General features: G+C 37.7%; 1 protein-coding gene across 2 annotated transcripts in view; it reads right to left on the bottom strand.

Moving 5' to 3' along the window:
- FCHSD2 (FCH and double SH3 domains 2) overlaps positions 1-12210 on the bottom strand; it is a 307059-nt gene that overhangs the window by 21665 nt on the left and 273184 nt on the right. For both annotated transcript variants that reach the window (XM_064576965.1, XM_064576964.1), the window contains exon 13: positions 5740-5901. In XM_064576965.1, the coding sequence (XP_064433035.1) occupies positions 5740-5901 (162 nt within the window). The remainder of the gene's footprint in view (positions 1-5739; positions 5902-12210) is intronic.

Raw genomic sequence — 12210 nt, 5'->3', positions numbered from 1 at the left:
GAAAAAATAGCAATAAAGCTTGGGAATTTTATTATTTTTATTTTTTTAAAGATCTTATTTGTGAGAGAGAGAGAGCACAAGCAAGGGGGGGGGGCGGCAGGCAGAGGGAGAAGCAGGCTCTCTGATGAGCAGGGAGCCCGATGTGGGACTCGATCCCAGGGCCCTGGAATCATGACCTGAGTCAAAGGCAGATGCTTAACCAACTGAGCCACCCAGAGGTCCCAAAGCTTGGGAATTTTAATGACAACGGGCCACAGAGTACTTGAAGATGCTACAAGACCATTAATTACATTGAAAATAGGACGTTCAATGATGATTCAACAGAAGCTAAGAAAAAAGAAAAGAAAACAAGGAATGTACAGCAATTACACTGCATCATGGAAGGGTTAAAGGAATAAAGGGCCATCCACAGAGTAAGGAAGTATGGTAAAAAGCAAGGCTTTAGAGGCAGATGTATCTGGGTTCAAATCCTAGCTCTCTCCCCACTAGCTGTGTGCCATTGGGCAAGATATCTGATTCTTTTAGGTCTATCTCCTCATCTACAATACAGTCAGAATCACTGTGATCGTTATTTTTTTTTTTAAGATTTTATTTGTCAGAGAGAGAGAGGCAGGCAGAGGGAGAAGCAGGCTCCCCACTGAGCAGGGAGCCCGATTCAGGACTCCATCCCAGACTCTAGGATCATGACCTGAGCCAAAGGCAGACTTAACTGACTGAGCCACCCAAGTGTCCCTTGTGATCATTAATTGACATAATGTACGAATGTGCCTGAGCTAGTACCTGGCACAGAATAGATGCTTTATCTATGAACTCCCTCCTTTTAGTAGTATTTTAAGCTTAGTTGGTAGAATTAAACTACTTATCTTGAAGTTTGGATTAATATTTTTGAACATGTACTATGTATAAGGATTTATGTCAGGCACTTTACTTGTTATTACGGCTATGCAGAAAGTCAAAGAACTTCTCTTAGAAGTGAAATTCTCCACATCTTTTCAATGACCATCTTTTGGTCTCAGCTGTCAGTGAGACTGGTTCTCTCCATCTGTGGATACAAACTCAGCAGACATTATACTCAGTTTGATAACTCCCAGCACCTAGCAAAGGGTCTCATGAGCAGTGCAGGTTCAATATATGCCTGCTGAATTGAATTAAATTAATCTTACTGAAAATATGAAATGTCAACTTCACTAATAGTGTGGGCTATTTGGGTATAGAGTTTCAATAAAAAGACTACTGCCCATTTGGAAAAACTATAAATATAGAAGTGCCTGAAGATTTTTGCAGGTGTATTCTATTATTTTCTACAGTTTACATTTATTTTATTACAAAAATCCACTGTTTCCTTTCTTTGGGATTAGTGCAAGCCCAAAACAGATTTTCATATTTCAAAAACAAAGCCCATTATAATGTGAGGACTATTAGGCATTAATGAGGCAGGTGGAAACTAAACCACTATCCTGATGGTTAAAAATATTTAATTTCCTTGCCTTTCAAACACATTATTCAGCATGGTCTTCACAATGAGGGAAGTCAATTTATTTCTATGCAACTCTGCAAAATGCTCACACTCTTAGGGAGGCTGCACAACAAAGTGGATGTCAGGATGTCTGTGTGTAATAGTTGGGGAAATGGCTGGAGACAAGAAGTCATGTAAACACTGTCAGCTATAGTTTGAGAACGTAGGGGAAAATAATTCAAAGAACAGAAACCAATCTTAAACAAAGAACTATAAATCTCTGACCTAATTATTTTTTATTTTTAAGTTATCTCTATATCCACTGTGAGGCTCAAATTTACAACCCTGAGATCAAGAGTTGCACGCTCCACTGACTGAGCCAGCCAGGCACCCCTGACTTACTAATTCTACTTCTAAGAATCTATATTACAGAAAAAATCCCCTGTATGGAAAAAAGAAATATGTACACAAATATTTTTAGAGTATTATTTATTTAGAATATCTTTAAAGCAATCCAAATATTGAACCTATAAAAGAATAGTTAAGTAAATTATTGTATGCTTTCTTGATTGAATACTATGCAGACATTAAAAGGAAGATTATGGAGATCATCCAGCAAAATGGAATGTTAGATGGAAAAATATACAAAATTAACATTATTAAGATAAATATATTTTAAAAAAAGAATACTAGGGTGCCTGGGTGGCTCAGCTGGTTAAGCATCTGCCTTCGGCTCAGGTCATGATCCTGGGGTCCTGGGATCGGCCCTTTTTGGGCTCCCTACTCAGTGGGGAACCTGCTTCTCCTTCTCCCTCAGCTCCCCCCCACACCCTGCTCGCTCTCTCTCTCTCAAATAAATGAAAAATAAAATCTTAAACAAAAAAAAAGAATAATAGAAAGAGGATGGAATTACATCAAGTTGCTAACAGTGGCGTTAATAAGAATGGAGCTTTTGGTCATTTTCTTCTCTACTGAACTTTCTAATCTTTTTTGTAATGTAGTTATAAAACTTTTTCTATTCTAAAATCAATACAATTTCAAAATTAGGTTGTAAACTGGGTATGGGCTTTTGAGTAAGAGAAGAAAGGAAAATAAGAGAAGGGAGGAATGATGGACAGAAAGGCTGACTGGGCGACTGGTACCAATCTAACTACAGGCGGTTATGTATAAGCTCTAGTTAACCATCAACTGAATAACTGTATTAGCAGACTGCTCTCCTTTTAGAAAGTGTTGCTATATTCTGTGATTCTTTTTCTCTTTTTCTTCCGAATCCTATATTCTATACCAGAGCATAATACAGAAGGCAAAGAGTTAATATCCAACTAAGTTTAGTTTCTTCCTTATTCTATAAGGTAAATAGACTATGTTTTTAGCACATTTATCTTCTAATAAGGCCCTTTACACTGTTAATGTCCAACACTAGAATTAACCATGTTTTCCAGATGGAAGGGAACTCCAAACTTGATGACTAATGCTTTCGTTGGCACCTACAATGGAATAATTTGGTCCCCAGATGCGTATTTCTGCTGCATGCTCCTAGCTAGCTAGCTGCCAGTGTGAGGAGATACAAACTCCACTAAATTATTTCAGTGCTGTCATTTAAAAGCAGGTTAAATAAATACTGGGACTTCACTAAGCTGTTTTGTGCCTACATCTAAGCCTCTCCTCCTTATCCGTGGGGAATACGTTCCAAGACCCCCTGTGGATGTTTGAAACCACAGTGCCAGACTCTATAATAGACTATGTTTTTTCCTACACATCCATACCTGTGCTACAGTTTAATGTATAAATTAGGCCCAGTAAGAGATAAATAACAACAACTAATAATAAAATATCACAATTACAACAATATACTGTAATAAACGTCACGTGAATGTGAGTCTCTCTCTCTCTCAAAATATCTTATTGTACTATATTCACCCTTCTTGTGATGATGTAAGATGATAAAATGCCTACGTGATGAGATGAAGTGAGGAGAATGATGTAGGCACTGCAGCATTAAGCTACTACTGACCTTCTGACACTAAGTCAGAAGGAGGATCATCTGCTTCCAGATAGCTGCTTCCATGGTTGACCACAGTAACTGAACCCAGGAAAAGTGACACCATGAATAAGAGGGGCACTAGTGTATTGTTAGTAGAGCTTTCACAAAATACATCCTTCAGCTGAACGCAGGATGACACAGGCTCCGTAATACTGACTCGAGGGAAGGAAAGAGTGGGAAGGGATTGTGAAATGCTCCCTTCACAGAGGATATGATGTTCCTAGATGAGCTGACATCTTTGGACAGTTCTCAACACGTACTATCAGAATGCACTACTCATTGACATACTGTACTAGGCATATCTCCTTCGTTTCCTTTCTTCACACGCAGAAGCCCTTCTTTATCTCCTGTTGAAATTCTTCAAGGACTATTCAACTATCATTTCCTTCATGGGGCAAACATCTTTCCTATTTTTCTATTTGGTATTGAGTTTTTTTGAGAGCATTTCACAAAATCATAAAATTTTGGAATTGGAGGGGATCTTAGAATCATTTAACTTAACTTTCTCTCTGAAACCCAGAGAGAAGTGACTTTTTTTCCCAAGGTGTTGATGAGTTAGGAGGAAGCAATTTCAGGTTTGGCACAGAGCAGCCCAGTCATACGCTGCCATGTATCACTAAGATCTATAAAGGTCTGTCTGCTCTACCAGCTATGCTCTTCAAGGAGAGAGATCAAGTCCTGTTCATTTCCAATATGCACAGGATGTAGGCACATACCGAGGGGAAAATGCCTGCCCAGTTGATTTAGTTAGAACAGGTACTAATCCAAGGGAAATCATGTGTCTGATTGATTGCCAACAGTGCCACTGAAGAAGCTGAAAGTAAGTTTGTGCCTCGAATCTCCTGTCATCCTAAATTCTGTAAACAAAATAACCTCAAGTAGATGGGAATTGTGACATTCAAAAGATGCATTAGAAAGAGATATTCCATGATATGGAGCAACTCTGTTGTACTGAAAATGGGGCAAGCTCTTCTAACCCCAAAGTCAAGTGGGTGATGTGTGCCTACTTTCCCTAGCTGGATTACCATTAATAGTGAAATAAAAATAAACTTTCAATAGACTGCTTTTCCTTAAAATGCACACCCACACACAATCTTTTTTAAATGTGCAAGTGTATTCCCATTAGAAAATCAGAATGCTATGTGAAAAAATTGAAAAACTTTCAGGAATGTTCTTAAACTTTAGCCAATTTCTCTAGCAAGGACGCCTTTTATCTGAAGGACACAACCACCGAAGAGGCACTATGGATACAGTAGGAAGTTGAGAGATTAAAGTTTTAGCTTTTAGTTTGCCACTATTCCATCTGTTCGTCCATCCATTCTTTCACTTCGTCCTTCAACAGATATTTATTGAGTACCTACTATGTGCCAGGCACTTGGCTGTGCTGAGCAGTGAATCAGGCAGACATGGAAATTACATTCCAGAGAGGAAGACAGACAAAGAAAACAAAGAAGACAAGTACAGACTGTAATAAATGCCATGAGGAAATAAACAGGATGAGAGAGCGAGTAATGGATGGGGAGGCAGTAGCAGGAACTACTTTGTCTGACCACCTAGAAATCATATATCCACTTAGGTAATAACAGGCAAACCACTGAACTTTTCTGGCATTCAGATCTCCAACATGAAAAACTGAGATGGAACTGGATGACATCAGAGTGGGAAGAGCCCTGGACTTGGAGAAAGAAAACACTGGCTTGAGCTCTGGCCTCGTTTGTCACACCATCCCTGCCCTATGTCTCTGATGAAACATACAGCAAGCAGAGCGCAAAGCCCTTGTGAATCAATCAGGTTAAATAAGCCACAGACTAAAAGTGCTCCTTTCCCTTCTTTGAGACTGTTTATGACTCTTTGCATGTTTGTTTTCATTTGTACTACAGAAGACCTCTGAGCACTTCAGAAACACTAGATTAAAATTATTATTCTGCTACTTCTGGACAAGAAGCATATCTACTTCATGAATGGGATAAGGAGTTTGGTAAAGTGGCATGAATAAACCAACAAGTGATAATATGTTCTTCACTGCACATTAAAAAAAAAAAAAAAAAGCATGACATTTTTCCTTTGCTGCACCAAGTTTAACTCAATTAGTGACAGGCTAAAGAAAAGAAACCAAACTGCTAGCAAAACCATTATTTTTTCTTTTAAATTTTGGCTATTTTCAGGTTTGGCTACACAGTCAGAGAATGGCATCCTTCAATGAAAGTCTGCCCATCACAGCCAAGAAGAGAAACCCTACCGAGTGTAAAGTGCCATTATTGGTCACTGCAGGAAGGCGAGCCCATCGTTCATTTTCCAGTTCTTCCATTACTTGATTCATTGCACTCTTCAGCCACGTGTCCACAGAAACACCGATCTGCTTTAGCAGGTCCAGCCGGGCTTCAGCTTTCAACTTAATTATCTAAGAAAACCAAGAAAATGGTCAGAAATCGTGGATTACTTCATCAAAAACTAATGATGTATTGTATGGTGACTAACATAACATAATAAAAAAATAAAATAAAAACAAATTAAAAAATTAAAAAAATAAATCTTAATTTGAGCCTAAATTAAAAAAAGAAAAAGAAATCAAGGCATTTTTTCCTCAAATCAATGTGTTTTTTTAAAGTTATTTCTGATTTATTAATTAGAATAATCTTGATTATTCTTATTCACTGGCAATGCTACCTTGGCATAGATGTTAATTTTTCACTTGGAGAGAGGGGAGGAAACCCAGGAACAGAAATGAAGGCAAATGGCACACTTGCATTTTGACAAGATACATCAAACAGAACTTACGAATGGGAAGATACACCATAAAGTCTGCATTCTTCGCCTTTTAATAAGGCTATGCCTCAGAACATCCTAAAATCTAGCATGTTCCAGAGCCTTCTAACCCATCTCCCGGACTTACAAGTTCGCAAATGATCTCATCATGTCACTCCCCTGGTTAAAAACTTCCATGACTCCTGACTGAACAACATGGTAAAGATCTGAATTAAATTATGAGGTAGCTGTCAGGAATAGTTAAGAGACAGAAAATAAAAAGTCCCTAGTCTCCAAATTCCAGAAACGGAAAGACTGCTTGTTCTGCGACTCGTGTTCCAAGGCATGAGCAGGTAAGCACAGAAGCAGTCTACACCTGTCCCGATCCAGCAGTGGAGCCTCTGCAAGGCAGCCGGGCAGTGACAGCCTCACTCCAGCCATCACCACCGGTCAGGCTCCCGCCCCTGCTTCCCACAGTCCACCCATCTCTAGATAGCACAGCTGCACCCGTAAGACGTCTGCAGTTTTGAAAATCTGCCAGTCCCTGAAATCCACACTTTCCAAAACCCAATCTATTAGTTTTGTTTGGTCAGAGAGACTGTATTTATAAGTATGATTCTCTTTTGCTCAGCAAGTAGTAAATTCAGCTTCCTTGTTCCACATAATAGAGAGGTGGTCTCTTCCTTCAACATCTGAAGGTTCCACTAAGAAGATTTTGATTATTTGATCAATTTCAACCCTCACTTAATGGCCTTCTGTGGGACTTTACAAGTGTGCTCACTGAATCCTGCTGGAACGCAATTCTGACCACTCTCTGGATTCTCAGCTGCGGGAGTTGGTGTCAAAACTGATCTGAGCTATGCGGGCACCTGGTTGGCTCTGTTGGTAGAGCATGTGACTCTTAATCTCAGGATTGTGGGTTCAAGCCTATGTTGGGTGTGGAGCTTAGAAAAAAATGACCTAAGCTCCGACTCGTTTCACTTGAGCTCTCATTACTAAATTTATTTTGCATTCCTAAGATTTTTAAGCATACAGATTTTTAAAAAATGAGATAAAACTGGCGCGCCTGGGTGGCTTAATTGGTTAAGCGTCTGACTTTGGATTTCGGTTTAGGTCATGATCTCAGGGTTGTGAGACTGAGCCCCACACTGGGTTCCGCATGCAGCGGGGCGGGGGGGGTCTGCTTGAAATTTTCTCCCTCTCCCCTGCTCGCCTGCTCTCTCTCTCAAATAAATATTCTTTTTTTTTTTTTTAAAGATTTTATTTATTTGAGAGAGAGAGAGAATGAAAGACAGAGAGCATGAGAGGGAGGAGGGTCAGAGGGAGAAGCAGACTCCCCGCTGAGCAGGGAGTCCGATGCGGGACTTGATCCCAGGACTCCAGGATCATGACTTGAGCTGAAGGCAGTCGCTTAACCAACTGAGCCACCCAGGTGCCCCTCAAATAAATATTCTAAAAAATGAGATAAAATTCACATTACATAACATTACATAAACTTTGCCATCTTAATCATTTTAAAGTGTACAATTCAGTGGTTTTGGCTATCATACAGATCTTAGAGTTTTTAGCTTGGAGGTACACCATTTGGTAAACAGCCTTGCAAAAATCCGTTTATTCTTCTAGTAACTGTTTTGGTAATAGCTTTACTGAGATACAGCTTACATACACCATAAAATTCACCCATTTAAAGTGTACAGTTCAATGATACAGTATATTCACAGATATGTGCCACCATCACCACAATCAACTTTAGAACATTTTAAGTACCTCCAAAAGAAACCTCATATTCTTTAACCATTGCACCCTTACCCTTTATTCCAATTACTATTCTACTTTCTCTCTATATTAGATTGGCCTATTCTGAACATTTAATATAAACAGAACCATATAATATGTAGCCTTTTGTGTCTGGCTTCTTTCACTTAGCATAATGTTTTCAAGGTTCATCCATGGTGTAACATGTATCACTACTTCCTATTTATGACCAAATAACATCCTATTGTATGGATATACCACACTTTATCCATTTGTCAGCTGACAGACCTTTGAGTTATTTCAATTTTTTGCCTAATATGAATAATGTTCCTTTAAGGATTAGTGTACAGGTTCTTGTGTAAACATGCTTTCATTTCTCTTGGGTATATACTTAGTACTGAAATTGCTTGGTCATAAAATAATGCTATGTTTAACCATTTGGGAAAATGCCAGACTCTTTTCCAAAGTAGCTGCCTCATTTGACAAACCCACCAGCAGGGTAAGAGGGTTAACATTTCTCCACATCCTGAAAAATACTTGTTAAGTCTGCCTTTTTGATTCTAGCCATCCTAGTGGGTGTGAAGTAGTACCTCATTGTAGTATTGGTTTGTATTTCCTTAATGACTAAAGATGTGAAGCATCTTTTCATGTACTTACGGTCATCTGTGTATCTTCTCAGAGAAATGTCTGTCTATTCAGATCCTTTGCTCATTTTTAAAATGGGTTGTCTTTGTATTGTTCTTTTTATTTTGTCTTTGTCTTTATCGTAAGAGTTTTTCTGTATTCTAGATAAAAGTCTCTCACCAGGTACATGATTTGCAGATATGTTTTCCCATCCTGTGGGTTGTCTTTCACTTTCTTGATAGTATCTTTTGAAGCAAGAAAGTTTTTAATTTTGATAAAATCCAATTTATCTATTTTTTTCTTTTGTTGCTTGGGCTTTTGGTTTCATACCTAAGAAATTAATCTAACGTCACAAAGACTTACTCCTATGGTTTCTTGTGAGTGCTTTATAGCTTTTGCTGTTACATTTAGGTGTTTGATCATTTTAAGTTAATTTTTGTATATGGTATGAGGTAGGGGCCCAACTTCATCCTTTTGCATGTAATTATCCAATTGTCTCTGCACCATTCTAGTATGCATTTTGAACTAATAGAGGCAATAAAATGTTTTAGAAAAGAAGGGTGAATGAACAAACTCTTTCTTGGAAATCATAAACGTAAATCATTAACTGCAGAAGCAGAGAAACAAAAAAAAAGGAGAAAGAGTGAGATCAAGGGAGAGAGGGAGTGAGAGAAATATCAATATATTCTATTTTTTCAGTACCAAGTAATTTCATTTTTATAAGATGTATTTTTGTCAGTATTTTACCAAACAACTGATGAACATGGCATTTGCAAACTTAGATTTTTAGATTGCAGCTCCAGAATAATCATAGCTATCTTTCCTTCAGAATTCCAACTGTTTATATTTTATCAACTATTTAAAAGAAGAATTTTCCAGGGTTTTCAAATGAATTGTGATGATTTGCTGGTTGATTAAAATTTGCAAAGCAAAGGTTTCTGTAACTTGATTGCATCCCAGATACTACTTGACCAAATCATTTTAGAATTTGTAAAGAGCTTTTTAAAATGTTTTGAAAGCCAGATCTTTTAGAATACATAATCTTGGTGTATTAACAACATCAATTAACTGATCTTAATATAAAATTTAACATAAGCATATCCAAATACCAAGCCACAGCTGAGCTTATAAAACTTTTTGACAGTTATAACGTCTGTAAATCCAATCTGGGCTTAGTTAATTTACCTTCGAAATACCATTTCTTTAAGGATAAGAACTGTGTCTGTTGCAACCCTACTGTTCAGGACAGTGCCTGGCATACACAGGAATGAATAAAGGCAGATGATAGTATCTGCCACTCTAAATTACCTTTGGTATCTTAAAAAAACCATTCCGAACAACTTTTATCATATGTACTAGGAACTATATGACTATACTATTTCATTTAATCCACACAACAATTCTGGGGATGGATATCATAAACTCCATCTTATAGATGAGTAAAATGATTTAACAAGGTCCTATCAATTTTGGTAAATTGTTATTGCCAATGATTCATGCCTCCTGCTATCCATGTAGTCCCCTCCCACACTGATTCTGGGCCTATCCATGTGATCTGCTTTGACGGACCATAGGCAAATTTGATGCCAGCACAGATTTGATTAAGTACAATTAGGCCTGATTTCTGGGAATATGTCTCCACCATGTAAGGAAGCCTAGTTTAGCGTATCTGAGGATGAAAGACCATTTGGAAAAAAGCCCCAGACCTCTAACAGACCCTCTGGATGAATGTAGTTCCTTGAGTAATCTCAGGAAAAACCTGCAAAAGAAATGCACAGTCAACACCCAGAATGGTGAGAGATAATAAACTGTTTTTGCCATAAAGTTGGGTGTGTGTGTTTTAAGGCAGCCACAGATTATTGTGTTTAAATAATTTAATTTCCAAATATCTGGGGATTTTTCAGCTGTTAATGATTTTTAATTTAATTCTGATGGGTCAGAGAACATACTCTGAGTGACAGCAATAACTGATACCGGTTTACGGTCTAGTATATGGTCTTGCTGAACATTCTGTGTGTACTTTAAGAGAACAAGTACTCTACTCTTATGGGGTGGAGTGTTCTATAGATGCCAATTAGGTAATGCTCGTTGACAGTGCTGTTCAAGTCTTCTGTATCCTTGCTGACTTTCTAGCCCCTTGTTCTAATTACTGAAAGGAATGCTGAAATCTCTGACTACCATTGTAGACTTGCTATTTCTTCTTTTAGTTCTGTCAGGTTTTGCTTCATATATTAGTAGCTCTATTATTAGCTACATACACATCCAGAATTGTGTCTTCCTGATGGAGAAGATGATGACAACCTTATTTTTAATCATTATAAATTATCCCTTTTAATATTTCTTGTCTTGTAGTCTATTTTGTCTGATATTATTATAACCACTCCAATATTTTAGTGGTTATTGTTACTCCCCATGGTGAGCAACAGCTAAAATTTTGGCTCAGTTATTTTGTCTTCCAGCTATTGTTTCCTGTCAAGCTCCTGGGAGTTTCTGCTCCACAAATGTATTCAGGTTTGACTGAGGATTTGGAGGTTATTTACATATACGCAAACTTGAGGGTTCCTGACGTCCATCCTCAAGCCAGTAAGACCAAGGCTCTATGCTTGAATTCTAGTCGTACAGCCCCTTGCAGAGAGCTATTTAATGTAAATATCACCAAGTACAGTCCCTTTCTTTTAAGGGTCTATTTCTTTCTGTTTTTACATGGCTTGGATATCTTTCAGTTCTATTAAGTAATTATTTTAAATATTTTTACCTCGGGTTAATAACTGTTATCTAAAGGACGATTGGTCTAATATGAGCTAGTTCCTTATTACCAGAAGCAGAAACCACCCTTGTGGAGATAGTCTACATTCAAAATGAACTGCAAAGAAATTAAATTTTGTTCAATAGTTTACCATTAATATTTCTACTCTAATTCTGAAACTTTAATATATTGCAGGATAAAACAAATAAAATACTACGGTAATATTATTAGGAACCAAGATTTTCAATATAAGAGAAAAAAGGTAAATATAAAATCAAAGAAGTTCAACAAAATCCTTCTAATTTAAAATTTTTTTTTTAAAGTTTATTTATTTATTTATTTGAGAGAGAGAGAATGAGAGAGAGAGAACACATGAGAGGGGATAGGGTCAGAGGATGAAGCAGACTCCCTGCCGAGCAGAGAGCCCGATGCGGGACTTGATCCAGGGACTCCAGGATCATGACCTGAGCTGAAGGCAGTCGCTTAACCAACTGAGCCACCCAGGCGCCCTCTAATTTTAAATTTTAACTGGAAATATCAACATGAACTCATGATTTAAAAAAAATAATAAATTCCTAGCTCCAAAAACAAAGAAAGGGCCAAGGCATAAATGACACCCATTACAATAAGCACCTTCACATTCTAGACCTTGGTGTCTAAATACTATCCTCTATTAAAAGAAATCAGAGCTCCTTGGAGAAATGGCTAATTCTAAGTCTGATCAGGGAAAATACAAGGCGAGTCTATGAGAGCAAGCTTGTCTGAGAAAGCAAGAAACTGTTCAAAGACTAATGGGAATAATGTCAAAAAAGCCTAAATGGACTCTCAATGGACAAATTT

Source organism: Mirounga angustirostris, unplaced genomic scaffold (assembly GCF_029215605.1).
Source record: "Mirounga angustirostris isolate CCGP_5_RB_7025 unplaced genomic scaffold, mMirAng1.0.hap1 SCAF_13, whole genome shotgun sequence".
Lineage (NCBI taxonomy): Eukaryota > Metazoa > Chordata > Mammalia > Carnivora > Phocidae > Mirounga > Mirounga angustirostris.
Note: the sequence above shows the minus strand (reverse complement) of the source record. Positions and strands in the feature narration are given on the sequence as shown.